Genomic DNA, 17542 nt, shown 5'->3' with positions numbered 1-17542 from the left:
CCAGAAAGCGAAGGTTGGAGACTGGACGATAGTTGTTTAAAACAGCCGGGTCCAAAGCAGGCTTCTTGAGAAGGGGCCTCACCACCGCCTCCTTCAAGGCGGCAGGGAAGACACCCTCCTTCAAAGAAGCAGTTATTACTGCATGGAACCAGCCTCGTGTTCCCTCCCGAGCCGCATAAGCTAGCCAGGAGGGGCACGGATCCAACAAACAGGTGGTGGTGCTCAGTCTCCCCATGATCCTGTCCACATCATCAGGGGAAACAGGGTCGAACTCAGGGGAAACAGGGTCGAACCCCGGACCCAGGCCATGTAGGGCTTTATAGGTAATAACCAGCACCTTGAATTTCACCCGGAGGGCAACCGGAAGCCAATGCAGCTCGCGGAGTAGAGGTGTTACATGGGAGTATCGGGAAACCCCCATTACAACTCGCGCGGCCGCATTCTGCACCAGTTGAAGCCTCCGAGTGGTCTTCAAGGGCAGCCCCATGTAGAGAGCGTTACAGTAGTCCAAACGGGAGGTCACAAGCGCATGAGTAACTGTGCTTAGGGCGTCTCGGTCCAGATAGGGACGCAACTGGCGCACCAGGCGAACCTGTGCAAAAGCCCCCCTGGTCACGGCTCCTATGTGATCTTCAAAATTGAGCCGTGAGTCCAGGAGGACGCCCAAGTTGCGAGCCCTATCAACGGGGGGTAACACCTCACCCCCCATCGTTAGAGGTGGAATAACTTGGTTAACCCGAGATGCCGATATGCACAGCCACTCAGTCTTGGCGGGATTGAGACGAAGCCTGTTTCTCCCCATCCAGACCTGAACCGCCTCCAGGCACCGGGACATCACGGAGAGGGCATCACTGGGTTGGTTCGGGGTGGAAAGAAAAAGTTGGGTATCATCAGCGTACTGGTGATACCCCACCCCGAAACCACGAATGATCTTGCCCAGCGGCTTCATATAGATGTTGAACAGGAGAGGCGAGAGAACCGACCCCTGAGGAACTCCACAAATGAGAGGCCTCGGGGCGGATCTCTGCCCTCCTGTCAACACCGACTGCGAGCGGCCCTGAAGGTAGGAGGAGAACCACCGTAGAACGGTGCCTCCCACTCCCAACCCCCTGAGACGCCGCAGCAGGATACCATGGTCGATGGTATCGAAAGCCGCTGAGAGATCTAATAGGACCAGGACAGAGGAGCAACCCCTGTCCCTTGCCCTCCAGAGATCATTCACCAGCGCGACCAATGCCGTCTCCGTGCTGTGTCCGGGCCTGAAGCCCGATTGGCACGGGTCCAGATAATCAGTTTCCTCCAGGAACAGAGGGAGCTGATGCGCCACCACACTCTCAACAACCTTCGCCAGAAAGCGAAGGTTGGAGACTGGACGATAGTTGTTTAAAGCAGCCGGGTCCAAAGCAGGCTTCTTGAGAAGGGGTCTCACCACCGCCTCCTTCAAGGCGGCAGGGAAGACACCCTCCTTCAAAGAAGCAGTTATTACTGCATGGAACCAGCCTCGTGTTCCCTCCCGAGCCGCATAAGCTAGCCAGGAGGGGCACGGATCCAACAAACAGGTGGTGGTGCTCAGTCTCCCCATGATCCTGTCCACATCATCAGGGGAAACAGGGTCGAACTCAGTCCAGATAACATGCTCAAGACCGCCTGATTCCTCCACATTAGACTCTGCCCAGTCAGAGTCCAAGCCGGTCCGGATCTGAGCGATTTTGTCCGCCAGATGATGACTAAACTCCTCGGCTCGTCCCTGCAAGGGATCCTCTCTCACCTCCTGATTAAGGAGGGAGCGAGTCACCCTAAACAGGGCGGCCGGGCGATTATCTGCGGACGCGACAAGGGCGGCAAAGTAGTTAGACTTCGCCGTCCTTATCGCCGCAAGATAAGACCTTATAAAGGTTCTTAACTGCAATCGGTCGGATTCGGATCGGCTGGATCTCCAACCGCTCTCTAAACCTCGTCTCCGACGCTTCATCTCCCGGAGCTCCACAGAGAACCATGGGGCCCAACGGGATCTGCGACGGGTCAGAGGTCGCATGGGTAGAACGCAGTCGAGTGCCCTGGTGGCTGCCGTTTCCCAGGCCTCCACCAGGGCATCGACTGGGCTGTGGGTAAGGGTGATAGGTATAGGCCCAAGCGCCCTCTGGAACCAATCTGGGTCCATTAGGCGCCTGGGGCGGAACCACCTGTACCGTTAACTGTATTCTGTTTTCATTTCTAATTTTTTATAGCTGCCTCACCTGCTTATCCGAGTGAAAGGTGGGGCCTAAATTAAATGAAAAGGAACAAACAGATTGTAAGGGAGCTCTGGGTTTATTTTTTTTTCATCCACAGCCGCTCTGGAGATGTGATTGAAATCCTCTTGAAGAACCAGTGGTTTGTCCGATGTGAAGCCATTGCTCAAAGCGCCTTAGAGGTAACGCTCCAGATCAGGGGTTGGGCCACTAGGGCAATTTTATAACCCGTGGACTCCAACTCCCAGAATTCCTGAGCCAGCTGTGGCAGGCTCAAGAAACCCTGGAGTTGGAGTCCACAGGTCATAAAGCTGCCATAGTTACCAATCTTTGCTTCATTTTTTTGCGGGGGGGGGGGGCTTGTTTGAAGAATTGGCAGGCCCTTCAATATATTTAATTTTGAGAATGAACCTGCAGATAGTCCTTGAATTATGACCATAATGGAGCCTGCCCATTAACATTGTAAGTCATAACAGTCAGAAAATAGGCTGGTCCCACGACCAACTTGATTTTAGGGCTTTTGCAGCCATCATTAAGCAAACATGGCGGTGGTTAAGTGAATCCATTGTAAGTCTCGGTCTTCAGCAAAACTGTTGTGAAATGCAGTCAGGTGACTGTGGGGGTGTTGCAAACAGCTATAGCTGTGACTATGTTGCTGAGCCCCAAGTGTGACATGAAGAAGGGGTAACAGTCAGGATTTTGGACAACGGATCGTAAGTCCCCTTTTTCAGATCCGTTGTAACTTTGAACTTGGTTATAAGTAGAGGACTAACTGTAATATATTTATACATGGCATCCATGTTTTTTTATCGTATGGTCTTTTGAAAAAACCTCTGTGGCTTGATTCTAATGTTTATTGTTTGCTATCATAATAGTCAAGTCCACGCATATCCCTAAACTAAAATCAGACAAATGCTATTATGGCTTCTTGTGACCTGTGATCCCAGTCATAGAAATTAAAACTTTGCTGTAGAGGCATACAATGGTGTTAAATTGTACAGTTTTGTCATAACCACAGTTAAGAAGAAAATAAATAATAGATGCTGTAAGAATTCACCTCTCCTGTTTATGTCCTAAGGCTGTGGAAACTGGATCTTTGAAGCTCACCCCTCAATTTTATGAGAAAAACTGGAGGACTTGGCTCTTGAACATCAAGTAAGACAAGGGGGAGCTTCCATGAATAGTTGCATGTTCTTTTTATTATCCCCTGTTTGGCTGGGTGGGATTCATGTTGTTGAAGACTGGCTCAGCATTGTAGCCTCCGCAGACGAGAAAAATGGCCTTTATTAAATAGCTTAATGGCTTAAATTATTCTGTGTTCAGTCTTGTTGGTGGTAACATTACATGGCCTCTTGAGCTGAGCTTTTGTGGATGTTTAGGGATTTCAACTCTGAGGAAGTTATACAAAAGGACGATCTTAGTGTAGGGAAGACCAAGCTAGATGATTTAGTATGATGCAGCAGTGGTTTTTTTTTATCTTTTATACTCCTCATGCTGTCCTTCTGGTGTCCTTGCTTAGTGATTGGTGTATTTCTCGACAACTGTGGTGGGGTCATCAGATTCCAGCCTATCGGGTCATGCTTCCTGGGTCACCTGACCTAGAAGAGGTAAGCATCAAGCTTTCTGACTGTCGATCAGGATCTGAAAATGAATGTTGGCTGAGGAGGGAGGGGGGGAAAATGTTTGCTTCTCTCAGCCATCATGCAACTTATATTCCTTTGTGTATGCATCTAAGCAGAGGGAGAGCGATGGATTATGGGTAGTGGGCAGGACAGAAGCAGAAGCTCGGAGGAAAGCAGCTGGCATGCTGGGAAAATCTGAACAGCAGCTGGAGCTGGTGAAAGGTAAAGCAACAATACAGGAGCTTACAGGTAGTCCTCGACTTAACAACAGTTCATTTAGCGACTGTTCAAAGTTACAACAGCACTGGGAAAAGCGACTTATGACTTATTTTTCACACCTATGACCGTTGCAGGATCGCTGTAGTCACATGATCAAAGTTTGGATGCTTGACAACTGGTTCACATTTATGAACGTCATGTGATCATCTTTGGCAAATCTGACAAGCAAAGTCAATGGGAAGCTGATTCACTTAACAGCCGTGTTACTAACTTAACAACTGCAGTGATTCTCTAAAACAACTGGCAAGAAAGATTGTAAAATTGGGCAAAGCTCGCTTAACAACTGTCTCACTTAGCAACAGAAATTTTGGGCTCAACTGTGGTCGTGAGGACTATCTGTACATTTCTGTGAGGAAAAGAGCTATTTGGGTTCCCAGGAAGACGTTTTAATGAGTATTCACAAAGAGGCATCTGAAGGCAATTAAAAGTGCTAGTTTTGACCTTAATACCCTTTATGGTTTGTCTCCAAGATTCTGCCATTATTGCCAATCTGAATAATCATACTTTTAGTCTTCTTGTGGACTTGATTTCCTGGTCTGGTCTAGCTGCTGACACAGCCTTCTGAAAAAAATTACACATATAATTATTGCTTTGGAGGACCTCTGGCGATGAGTTATTTATTTATTTAATCGGTGTATATGATGCTGTCTCATTTGGCATTGGCTAGTATCTAATTGTGTGATTTTTCTTTTATGCTGTATTATTTGACGGGTATAGTGACTTTGACTATAATTGAATTGTTATAGATTTTGTCCTTACCTGGGATGTTGTAATCTTGTGGTCCTGATGTGGTCTTAATACCTCTATTATTTATATATATATTTATATTCTCCCGTAAGGGACGCGGTGGCTCAGTGGTTTAGGATGCTGAGCTTGTCGATCAGATGGTCGGCAGTTTGGCGGGTCGAATCCCAAGTGCCGCATAACAGAGTGAGCGCCTGTTACTCGTCCCAGCTTCTGCCAACCTAGCAGTTCGAAAGCACTTAAAAATGCAAGTAGAAAAATAGGGACCACTACGGTGGGAAGGTAACAGCGTTCTGTGTGCCTTTGGCGTCTAGTCATGCTGGCCACATGACCACAGAGACGTCCTCGGACAAGCACTGGCTCTTTGGCTTTGAAACGGAGATGAGCACTGGCCCCTAGAGTTGGAAATGACTAGCACGCATGTGTGGGGGGAACCTTTACGTATATTCTCCCGTAGATGATTTCATTAAAACATTTAATCCTGCTGAGTCTTTTTGCTCCCCCCCCCAAGACTTTTAAGACTGGGCGAGGCAGCTAGAAATAGGACTTAGGAGAAAGGGAAGACTTTTCAAAACCAGCCCCTGTTGCCTTCCTGAAACTGGATATATTTCTATGAAACTTTTCCGCAAACATCTGGCTACCCTTAAGTCTTTTAGAATCTAAGGACTAGGAGATAATTTAAATGCAAAATTTCCATTTGCTTTTCTCTTCTCTAGATGCTGATGTCTTGGATACTTGGTTCTCCTCCAGCCTCTTCCCTTTTGGTGCTTTGGGCTGGCCCCAGAAGGTGAGTAAACCTATGGAGAAGTAGAGCAGTTGGCTTGCATTGACCATATTTGTGGTAGTCTGGACAGGAAACCAAAACCATGAGTAGTAACAGTACCTTTATTTTAAGGATAGAGTAACAACCTTGCAAGTCTGACAGTACTCCTCCCCTCCCTGGCCTGTGCTTCCCAGAGAACTAAGAAGGGTCCCTTCCATCCCCCTTCGTACTGTGGGCTGAGATCTTTCTTTATCTGACCATTGCCCAAGCTATAGCTTTTGCTCCTGTCTGCCAAAGTTATTCCCATTACATTACATCCTGCTTTCCTACATCTAGGTATATTGGATTCCAACTCCCATCATCCCTGACCCTTGCTTAGGCTGACTGGAAATTATATGTGAGAATCGAACTGCCTTTCTTATCAGCCGTTATCAAGATGGGCAGGATCCTTGTGAATAAGGTGTTCCCTGATGAAGACGGTCATATCAGAGGCATCTCTGTTTCCCCTCAGACAGAAGACCTCCAGCAATTCTTTCCCAACAACCTTTTGGAGACTGGGAGTGATCTTCTGTTCTTTTGGGTCGCCCGAATGGTGATGCTGGGAAAACAGCTAACTGGAGAACTGCCTTTCTCTCAGGTGAGGGCTGGAAGCCAGGTGTCTTTTTTTTTTTAATTGAAAAGTTTTATCATACATTTTATCTTTAACAAACCCCCCTACCCCTCCCCTATCCCTCCCAGGTGTCTTGCCTTTTGGGCTTCAGGGGCCTGAGGGCACAGTAGGGATACCCAACAGAGACATAGGAGCCGAAGTATCCATTAACACTGAAAAGCTGTGTTTAGTCTTAGTCAGGTTCTTCAATAGCGTGTTTTTCCTCACAATCTGCATTTTCCCTGTTGGATTTCGTTTCTTAATTTTTCTGTCACCCTGAAATCACTCCTGCTTGGGCTGCTACTGTCAAACCTTCAAACGCTCGGAATACAGCCATGTTTCTTCGTTTTTGGGTTGCCACAGCAATGGGAGAGGGGGGGAGATGCATTCTTATAGATTAGTCAAAACCATGGGTCTTTGAGCCGTCTCCTGCGGCTCCCAGCCGCCCGGTGCGCGCGCACCTCTTCGAACAGGCAGTGGTGCGCGCGCACCTCTCCAAATGGAGAGTGGCACCGCCCGTTTGGAGAGGTGCGCGCGCACCTCCGCGTGAACGGGCAGCGGCGCCGCTCTTTGGGAAAGCTGCCACGGCACGTTTGCAGGCTGCAGAAAGCGGCAGCTTTGCAGACGGGCCGCGGCAGCTTTCCCAACAAGCGGCACCACTGCCCATTCCGAGAGGTGCGCGCGCACCTCTCCGAACGACCGTAGGTGCGCGCGCACCTCCCCAAACCTTTGGAGAGGTGCGCGCGCACCTCCGCGCGAACGGGCAGCGGCGCCCCTCTTTGAGAAAGCTGCCGTGGCCCGTTTGCATGCTGCCGAAAGTGGCAGCTCTGCAGACGGGCCGCGGCAGCTTTCCCAACAAGCGGCGCTGCTGCCCATTCCGAGAGGTGCACGCGCACCTCTCCGAACGACCGTAGGTGCGCGCGCACCTCCCCAAACCTTTGGAGAGGTGCGCGCGCACCTCCGCGCGAACGGGCAGCGGCGCCGCTCTTTGGGAAAGCTGTCACGGCACTTTTGCAGGCTGCCGAACGCGGTAGCTCTGCAAACGGGCCGTCGCCGTCGCGCAACCGGGAACCGGTTCCATCACACCTAAAAAAAATGGCAACCGCGCGCGTCCGCGCATGCGCAAGAAAAAACCATTTTGCGCATGCGCAAAACATTTTTTTGCGCATGCGCGTGCATGGACGCACGCACGTGGCTCCCACTTTTTTTTATGTGTGATGGAACCGGTTCCCAGTGGCTCTTTTCCTTTTTCAGGTTGCCGACCCCTGGTCAAAACAATAACTTTCTTGTGGGAACCAAGGTCAAGCAGCCTAAGTGATTGGCGGGCTGGAGCTACCGTTAGGAAGCCCGCCAAAGGTGTTAATTGGGGATTGTGATTTATGACACACTAAGGGGGGGGAGTTCAGCTTTTACTTTGTAACCTTTTTGGGGGGGGTAACTTTCATTCTTGGTTTCACGTATGTTCGTGCTGATATTATGTAGCCATTAAAAGTGTTCTTTGAGGAAAGCAATTGCCTCAGAGTTCTTATTTCTACTGGTCTCATTTATCGGAACCATGACAGTTACGTTGATTGATATCCCCTGTATTTGCCACACTGAATTCATCTTAAAATTGTTATTTAGACAGTCCTTGACTTATTACTGATTGCATAGCAGCTGTTTGAAGTTTGAAGGCCCCCTTCATGATCACGTGACCGAACTTTAGGCACTTGGCAACATGGATGCATTTACAGCCATGTGCAACATCTCACAATGACATGACCGCAGTTTATGATGCTTTCGCCCAAAACCAGTACTCCTGATTTTTGGTAAAACTGTGCCCATAACAAAGCATGTGCTTGTTTAATGACGGCAGTGTTTGCGTAAAAACCATGCTTTACAACTGCTACATTCACTTAATGGCTGCTGTAAAAAAAACCACCGTAAAATCAGGTTGTTCATGCGACAATCCTGTTTTGTGACCGTTAGAACATATGACCATAATGGGCATAGGTTGAGGATTACCTGCGTTGTACTTTGCCACTCTGGATCATAACTGGGGGACTATAGTGACCTTTTATTGTCTTCCCAGTAATGCGGTGTAAATTAGAAATACCGTATTTTTCGGACCATAAGATGCACTTTTCCCCTCCCAAAAGTGTGTGGAAAAACGAGGTGTGTCTTATGGTCCGAAGGTAAGAGAAAACACTTGTCTTCCGTTCAGTCAACGCAGTCCATCAGCTCCATTGGAGAGACGTGATTGAATGAAGACGTGGAATTCTCTGCCCCGCCCCTGTGATTGGTCGGCAGGGGAGGAAATACGGACGTGCCTGCCATGCCTTCTGACTGCCTCCCCCTCCCTGCGTGCGCACATTTTCTTTCTTTTACCTCGCTGCTAAAGAAATAGTTTTTGCTAAACTAAACCTCATAGGCGACTTGCCCCAGCAAAGCCGTGAGGAGTTGTCCCTGCAGGTTTCTCTGCGAAGTTTATTGGAAGTGATTTCCCATTTGCAAGATAATACTGCTAATTGTTTGAAATTGCTTCGGCATCTTAGAAAACCTATTCAGGGAAAAGAAACTACCGGTACCTTTCTTTCTTTCTTTCTTTCTTTCTTTCTTTCTTTCTTTCTTTCTTTCTTTCTTTCTTTCTTTCTTTCTTTCTTTCTTTCTTTCTCCCTCCTTTCTTCCTTCTCTTCCTTCCTTCCTTCTCTCTTTCTTCCTTCCTTCTTCCTTCCTTCCTTCCTTCCTTCTTTCTCTCTCTCTCTCTCTTCCTTGTTCCCTCCATCCTCCCTCCTTTCTTCCTTCCTTCCTTCTCTGTCTCTCCTTCCTTCCTTTCTTTCTTTCTTTCTTTCTTTCTTTCTTTCTTTCTTTCTTTCTTTCTTTCTTTCTTTCTTTCTTTCTTTCTTTCTTTCTTTCTTTCTTTCTCTCTATCTCTCTCTTTCTTCCTTCCTCCCTCCCTCCTTCCTTCCTTCCTTCTCTCTCTCTCTCCCCTCCTTCCTTGCTAGTATACCGGTACTATTTGGTTCAGAATTTTTTTTTCTTGTTTTCCTGCTCTAAAAACTGGGTGCGTCTTATGGTCAGGTGCGTCTTATGGTCCGAAAAATACGGTAATCAATCTTGTGCCCTTCAGTTAGATTGCACTCCACCAGCTTCAGCCAAAGTCGGTGAAGAATTGTAAAAAACATAGCCTAAAATAGGGAACATCCTGTTGTTTACGTCTGTTTTTGTTGAAACTACTACAGGATAGGCGGTTTATTTGGGGCTTTAAATATCCAGAATGTAGCTGATGATGAGGAACCATAGTTATACAAATTACTTGGAGAAAATCATGTTCCTTTTTACTGGTCAAGCACTCCCACACTCCTAGAGTATGGGATGTGATCTTAAGTTGCTGGGTGGCAGTTCTGCCTCGTATGTCAGGAAGATTTTCTTACGGTATTTGTACATCAGTGCAGTCAATTAGGTGGAGACCTGTGGGACTTCTCTCCTGGATGTCCGTGGTACACACAGCCATTGATTAGAGACGTTTGAACTTGGATTGAGCAGAAGGTGGCTCTTACTTACTTAACCTTGGTTACCTCTCAGTTCTAGGATTTTACGAAACCTGTCTCTGAGAAAACAAGAGTCCAAGGTGAAGATGGTTAGCAAAGCCACGTGCTCCATCCTGTCTTCTTTCCCTCTGATTCAGGTGTTCCTTCACTCCTTAATCCATGATGCTCATGGCAGGAAAATGAGCAAGTCTCTTGGGAATGTGATTGACCCTTTGGATGTTATTCATGGGGCCTCTTTGCAGGTATTTTTTTCTTTTTCTTCCCCCCCCCACCAATATTTTATTGGAATTTTTTAACATAACATAAGTCATTCAGTAATTTGTAAACAGTATGTTGTCTGGGTAACATTTATAAAACAGTCCTTCACAATTAGTTTCTATAATCTATATTCCATATGTTAATTTCATTTGCTTTCCCCTTTCCCCAAAGTATCTCTCTTTGCAAAACATTAGATTAAGACGATTCTCATTATTTTAATCAACAACAGTTAAGTATATAGTTTCAATAAGTCATTTTAGTTGCCTTATCATAAATCCTGTTACTGTGTTTATTTCAGTTTATTTCTCCCCCCCCCCCCCCAAATTCTAAATATTCTTACAAGTGGCAATCTTTTCAACATTTAGGTATATTTACATTGGTGGAATTAATTCTATTTTTTCCATATAAACCCTCTCAGTCTTTGCAGGTATTTTCATTTGGGGACATTGACGAGTTTCCTTAGTAACCTTCCCTTTGAATTTTTTTTTTTTAAAAATCCACCAACTGGGCTTATTTCTACATCAGAGGATGTGGGATTATAGCCTGGAGATTCAAAACCTTCTTAAAGAAGCGAATAAGAAATGCTTCATCTTAAAGTACCTTTAAAGTATCTGAGGCCTTATATATGTGCCAGAGGGCTTATATCATGAAAAAAACATGAGAAAAGTGCTGCCAGAATTGGAGTGCTCTTAATGTTGGGGAAGGTGGCTCAGTGGGTTAGGACGCTGAGCTTGTCGATCAGAAGGTCGGCAGTTTGGCGGGTCGAATCCCGAGTGCCGCGTAACAGAGCGAGCGCCTGTTACTCGTCCCAGCTTCTGCCAACCTAGCAGTTCGAAAGCATGTAAAAATGCAAGTAGGAAAATAGGGACCACTACGGTGGGAAGGGAACAGCGTTCCATGCGCCTTTGGTGGCTAGTCATGCCGGCCACATGATCACGGAGACGTCCTCGGAGAAGCGCTGGCTCTTCGGCTTTGAAACGGAGATGAGCAGCGGCCCCTAGAGTCGGAAACGACTAGCACGCGTGTGCGGGGGAACCTTTATCTTTACTTAATTTGGGGGAAGGTTGTGGGTGGGCTGTAAAAATGGGTTTGGGTTGCATGGAAGTGGCTTCCCGTCAGTCACTGACTGCTGCTATTCGTGTTTCAGGTCCTACAGCAGAAGCTAAAGGAGAGCAACTTGAGCCCACGCGAGATTGTCATTGGTACCGAAGGCCTGGTAAGCCCTTTTCCTTCTTGGACCCCACTCCCCTTTATTCCCACGGCCCTTGTGGTCTCACTCCTCCCCTCCCTGTTCCTTTTCAGCTGCAAAATTTTCCTCAAGGAATTGCTGAAAGTGGCTCTGATGCTCTGAGGTTTGCTCTCTGCCGTTACGACGCCCACGGTGAGAAATTCATTCAGTCAGTCATTTTTATTTTTCCCCCCATGATGTTGATCTGTTGCTGGCCCTCACCCCTCACCCTTCTCTTCATTAAGAAGAAGAAAGCCAACAGTTTATTATTGACCCTGGCCATCGGTCAAGCTCCAGGCAGTTGGCCAACCAAGGAGGCTAGAATGATACAGATTTTAGAAAAGTCTCTTTCCTGCTGCTGGGTTGAAAATATAACCTTGAAAATTGTAAGGGTCAATTCCCACTGGACTTGCATTGAATTCATTAAAGTGTCCCTCCCTCTCTCCCTTCCTCCCTTCCTCTCTTCCTTCCTTCCTTCCTTCCCTCCCTCCCTCCCTCCCTCCCTCCCTCCCTCCCTTCCTTCCTTCCTTCCTCCTTCCCTCCCTCCCTCCCTCCCGGCAGTAGAAGTCCATATAATAATAATAATAATAATAATAATAATAATAATAATAATAATAATAATAATAATAATAATAATAATAATAATAATGATGATGATGATGATGATGATGATGATGATGATGATGATGGAAGGGATCTTGGAGGTCATCTAGTCCAACCCCCTGCTCAGGCAGGAAACCCTATACCATTTCAGACAAATAGGTGTCCAGTCTCTTCTTAAAAACCTCCAGTGTTGGAGCATTCACCACCTCTGGAGGCAGGTTGTTCCACTAATTAATTGTTCTAACTGTCAGGAAGTTTCTCCTTAGTTCTAGGTTGCTTCTCTCCTTGACTAGTTTCCATCCGTTGCTTCTTGTCCTGCTTTCAGGTGCTTTGGAGAATAGCTTGGCTCCCTCTTCTTTGTGGTAGCCCCTGAGATATTGGAACACTGCTATCATGTCACCCCTGACTCTTCTCTTCGTTAAACTACACATACCCAATTCCAGCAACCGTTCCCTATATGTTTTAGCCTCCAGTCCCCCAATGTCAAGGCTGTGAAGCCCTGCTTTAACTATTATACCAAGCTGGCTTTCTTGTAGCAAAGAACCTCCTGTTTATTTATTTAGATTTAAAGGAGATGTGAAAAAGTCAGAAGAATTAGGAAATCTGGGGTGTCAGGAGAAATATTATGGGAGGGATCAATAGGCACCCTGTAGTTGTAACATAACACAACTGCTGGTCGTATAAAATAATGACAACTGTCTATCAGAGGTGCACTCAAAAATTGAGACTCAATTCATACCCCAACAGGCACCAGTATTAATCTAGATATGGCAGCCATGGAAAAAGCCTCCCATTTCTGCAATAAGGTGTGGAATGCCCTAAAGTTCACTTTGGCAGCCTTGGGAGAAGAATTTGCCCCTCTGGATCCAGAGCAGGTAACTGGGAGTGACAACTTTGATGTGATTGTGACAAGATGTTTGAAAATGGCAGTGTCTTTTGTTGTATGGGATAATAATAATAATAAACCTTTATTGTCAAAGTACAACATGTGTACATTGAGATTAGCTGAGCCTCCCCCCGTGCTCTCTCCCCCCAACACACAGTGACAACAAACCCTCCATCCTACCACACCATGTGAACCAACTACACCACACACCGGCCTCCCAAGTCAATTCTGCATAAGATTATGTCCCATTTAAAAGCCTAACAGCCCATGGATTGAGACATTGGGGACCCCTATACTGAATTTAGGTGATATTCCTAACGTTGGGTGCCCAAGTGGTGTTGAAAATCATTGGATGTACAGTAGTACCTTTGGTCAAGAAGTAAGAAGAGGCATAGATAAATAAACTTCAGGTCCCCAAATTATTGTGGGTCTTCTGAACTTTGGATTCCCTGGCGGGGTGGATAACCATCTCATATAAGAGAATAACAAGAGTTGGAAGGGACCTTGGAGGTCTTCTTGTCCAATCTCCCATCACAAGCAGGAGACCCTGTACTGTTTCAGACAGGTGGCTATCCAGTCTCTTCTTAAAAGTCTCCAGTGATAAAGCACCCATAATTTGTGAAAAAGCCATTCCACTGGTTTATTGTTCTCGCTGTCAGGAAATTTCTCCTTAGTTCTAGATTGGTCTTTCCTTGATAAGTTTCCATCCATTGCTTCTTGTCCTGCCTTCAGGTGTTTTGGAGAATACGTTGACCCCCTTTCATTCTCCTCAAATGTTGGAACACTGCTATCATGTCACTGCTAGTCCTTTTTTCTGTTAGATTAGACCAGGGGTAGACAACCTTGGCTGTTTTATGACTCGTGGACTTCAACTCCCAGAATTCCTGAGCCAGCATGGCTGCCTCAGGAATTCTGGGAGTTGAAGTCCACGAGTCATAAAACAGCCAAGGTTGCCTACCCCTGGTCTAGACATTGATTATTGCACTAAAAATTAATTATTAACTCCTGGCAATTGTCTCAGAAGTTGTGGGAGCTGTGTTTCTGCTGTGATTTTGCCATATAACCACAATTTAGAAATGACCATATCTAGAACAGTACGGGAAATTCCATTCCTAGCGTCTACCACCTTTAGCACCACTACAGTCATGGAGAGCAATTCAGTGGAAATAGGGGCTGTGCTATAGAAATCTGGAATATAGCGTTTTTTACTACGTGTGTACAAGATAGTCCTTGACTTACGACCATATTGAGACCTGCCCATTGTGGTCATAAGTCAAGATAGTCATAAAGTGCATCGCCACGACCCAGTCTTGCAACCTCTTTATCCAGTGGTCATTAAATGAATCGCCAAGGTCATTAAGCGAATCTACGGTCATTAGCGAATGCCACAGTTTAAGCGTTTTCGCTGAAAAACCTAAATAAATGTCATTTTTCAGCAAAATCTTAAACGGTCACTTGACCGCAGGGCACTGGAAGCGGCAGTAACTGCACTCACATGACCGTGCGGGGTGAGGGGCCGGCTGTCGGCACTTCCAAACCAGGTCATAAATACCTTTGGATGGCCTGTCATAACTGTGAGCAACCAGTCGTAAGTTGAGGACTACCTGTAACGGTCCCACTTTCAAGCTTGTCTCCAAGAGCGGGCCTTTCCTTGCCTAGGATCTTCTTTTGCCTCTGTATTTATGGCTTCTCTGCAATCAGTTTTTAACCACTTTATCTCCTTCTCTTTTCAAGGAAGGATATGTTCCATGAATCCCCGAAAAGCATCATCGTGACTGTGGATTATCTTTCCTTCTGCCCTCCAGGTCTTCCCAAGCTTTCCGATGGAGCAGTGGATCTTGAGCCGTCTCTATCACACTGCAGAATATTGTGCCCAGCACTTTGAGAAGTACAAACTGCATTCTGTGGCCAATGCTGTTTATCTTTTCTGGCTGCAAGATTTCTGCAGCACTTATCTGGTGAGCTTACTGTCGTTTCAGGGTTCAAAAGATGCCCTTTGCAGTGGGATGGGCTTAGCTGGCCCTACGAAAGACTGCAGGTCGATGTTAAGAAGGAAAATGCACAGAGAGTCCAAGAATTTGGGGGATGAGATTTTTTCGGGTGAGATTCCTCATCGGAGGCCGAGTGGAGTACAGGCAGTCCTTGTTGTGATTCAGGGTCAGCCTGTGGGTTCGGCAGTTGGGTCGGACGATTCAGAGGAGGAGGAGGGGGGTGTTGGAGAGCTTGCTGAGGATAACCTTGAGGCTCCGCAGAGCCCTCAGCTAGGCCCCTCCCATCTGGTTACGACGCAGACCCAGCTGTGTGAGCCTGACAGCGTGGATGAAGATGACCCACAGCTGGCCCTGTTCAAGGACGCCCGACGCAGGAGGCAGTCAAGCAGGAGTAAACAGAGGAAGGCAATGGGGCACCTCGGAAGGAGGCAGAGAGAAGCCACGCCTTGAACTGTTTAAAAGGGGAATGTGTGGGAGGGCTGGTTTGCTGAAGGCAACCGTTTGAATAGCTCCTGTTTCATGGTTCGTGTTTTGTTTTGCTCTGTTTGGTGTCCATAAATTTGGCAGGCTTAGTTCCAGCCTCTTGCCTTCTTGTAAAGGGGTTGTCCCTGCCTTTTCTGCAGGGCCGGTAGTAGGCTGGTACAGAAAGAACAGTCCTCAACGTACGACCACAACCGAGCCCAAAATTTCTGTTGCTAAGCGAGACAGTTGTTAAGTGAGCTTTGCCCCGTTTTGCCACCTTTCTTGCCACAGTTGTTAAATGAATCACTGCAGTTGTTAAGTTAGTAACGTGGCTGTTATATAAATCTGGCTTCCCCATTGACTTTGGTTGTCAGAAGGTCGCCAAAAGGGGATCACGTGTGTCCCCCCCCGGGACACTGCAACCATCATAAGTACATGCCATTTGCCAAGCCTCTGAATTTTGATCACGTGACCATGGGGATGCTGAAATGGTTGTAAGTGTGTGAAAAACGGTCACACTAAATGAAAGGTAGTAAGTCAAGGACTTAACTGTAGATAGGTTGTTCTTTGTTGGGCTCTTTTTATGTGCACTTACTGAAAGACCCGGACATGTTGTATGACAGCGCCCAGAAGGTGTGCCTTGTGTTAAAACAGGCTTCCCTGTGCTGATGCGAGTTCCAGGAGTTGCAGTTTAACTCCTGCAGAGCTCATTGGGTTGCAGGGGTGTGTGTGCGCGCACGCGCATGCGCACACTAAAACTTTCACGGGCCCTTAAGTTTTAGAGCTCCATCACAAATACTCTGGATCAAAGCTGTTGTACTTTAATTAATCTCTTGTAAGACTTCTATGGTCTATGTAAGCAGATATAATTAACCTTAACAGGTCTCTCCAGATAGTTTGAACTCGTAGAAACACCTTTTATATAGAAATACCTTTATTGCAATTCAGATGACGTTGTACAGCATTTCCAAGATATTCCTGAGGTGTCTCCAAGGTTGGAAGATGATAATGCTCCCAGGGTCTGCATATTGGGACCCCATGTTTTCTGCTAATGAAGCATGGCTCTCTAGGGAAAAAGGAGGAGGAAGTCCATCCCAGAAAGGGGAGGGGAAAGGAAATACGTCATAGGGTAGGAGGGTCTGACCGCCCACACCGTGATCTCTCCACACAGCCACGTGGTGGCAGCACAACAAATGTGTTGTCTCTCTTTTCCTAGGAATCTGCCAAGCCCACCCTGAGGAGTGGAGATCCAGTTTGTCTTTTGTCTACTCGGCAGATTTTGTACAGTTGCGTAGACCTGGCTCTGCGCCTTTTGTCTCCCTTCATGCCTTTCCTCACAGAGGAGCTGTGGCAACGGCTTCCCAAGACAGACCTGGAGGCTTCTCGGAGTATCTGTGTGGCCAGGTACCCAAGCCCCGAACACCTGGTGAGTCCACCTTTCCCAGAAGGTTAACTTGCAACCTCCCTTGGCGACCTCCTTTACTTGGGGCAAACCTAGTTCTTCCTCGGATAAATTACGGTGAGGTTCTAGAATTTGATGGCACGAAAAAAGATACCTTTTCAAGAGTGATTTTCTTCCACTTCCAGAGACATTGGAGTAATCCTGAGGAAGAGGCAAACTTCTCGTTAGTGCAGGAAATTATCCAAGTGATACGTTCCATGAGGGCAACTTACCAGCTAACCAAAGCTCGACCAACAGGTGAGTCTGAACTCTCCATTTTCTACCAAAGCTTGTAGATTGACGGGAGCTCCCTCTAGCAGAGTATCACATGGGTAATACAGGTAGTCCACGAGTTACGAGGGCAATGGAGCCTGCCCATTCCACTCGTAACTCGAAAACTCGTAGAGTGAAGCTCGTTCGAGGTACAAGAACACTCCCTTGTTAAAACGCACACGGCTTGTTAAGCAAACATGAGGTATCTCAGGATGGGAAAGGCCATGGAGGGCCTAGTGCTGGAATAGGCCCTCAGGGCCTCCCTGACTCACTAAGATACCGCATGCTTCCCCCTCCCTTTCTGCCGCGCCGGACTCACCTGCAAAAGATCCGTCTCCTCTCTGCCGTGGTTCCTGCTGCCGCCCGGATTTGAAGCCAGGGAATGCTTCCACGCACCCCGTGTGGCCTGATCCAGGCTCTGGAGGCCTTTTCCAGGCCGCTGCCACCCGGAACTAAGGCCAGGGGAGGCTTCTTCACCTCCTCACAGCCCAATCCGGGCCCCAGAGGCCTTTTCCAGGCTGCTGCCACCCAGATTTGAGGCCAGGGAATGCTTCCGCGCTCCTCTCATGGCCCGATCTGAGT

The 17542-nt window shown here is 47.1% G+C and overlaps 2 protein-coding genes across 5 annotated transcripts in view; one reads left to right on the top strand and one right to left on the bottom strand.

Annotated features, from left to right (window-relative positions):
• The window catches only part of LOC308663573 (cholinesterase-like), a gene marked incomplete at its 5' end in the record, with an annotated part of 476398 nt that overhangs the window by 69992 nt on the left and 388864 nt on the right, over positions 1-17542 (bottom strand). The window lies entirely within an intron of this gene.
• VARS2 (valyl-tRNA synthetase 2, mitochondrial) overlaps positions 1-17542 on the top strand; it is a 40473-nt gene that overhangs the window by 19049 nt on the left and 3882 nt on the right. For 2 of the 4 annotated variants that reach the window (XM_081320059.1, XM_081320057.1), the window contains 13 exons: positions 2332-2413; positions 3310-3386; positions 3751-3838; positions 3970-4075; positions 5593-5663; positions 6151-6276; positions 9956-10060; positions 11224-11292; positions 11379-11457; positions 12655-12782; positions 14599-14751; positions 16463-16672; positions 16834-16945. In XM_081320059.1, coding sequence (XP_081176185.1) covers positions 2332-2413; positions 3310-3386; positions 3751-3838; positions 3970-4075; positions 5593-5663; positions 6151-6276; positions 9956-10060; positions 11224-11292; positions 11379-11457; positions 12655-12782; positions 14599-14751; positions 16463-16672; positions 16834-16945 — 1406 coding nt within the window. Of the gene's footprint in view, positions 1-2331; positions 2414-3309; positions 3387-3750; positions 3839-3966; positions 4076-5592; positions 5664-6150; positions 6277-9955; positions 10061-11223; positions 11293-11378; positions 11458-12654; positions 12783-14598; positions 14752-16462; positions 16673-16833; positions 16946-17542 lie in introns of all 4 variants that reach the window. The other 2 variants (XM_081320058.1, XM_081320056.1) reach the window with 1 other exon arrangement.

This window comes from Vipera berus, assembly GCF_964194415.1.
Source record: "Vipera berus genome assembly, chromosome: 2".
Lineage (NCBI taxonomy): Eukaryota > Metazoa > Chordata > Lepidosauria > Squamata > Viperidae > Vipera > Vipera berus.
This window is presented reverse-complemented; position numbering and strand designations above follow the sequence as displayed.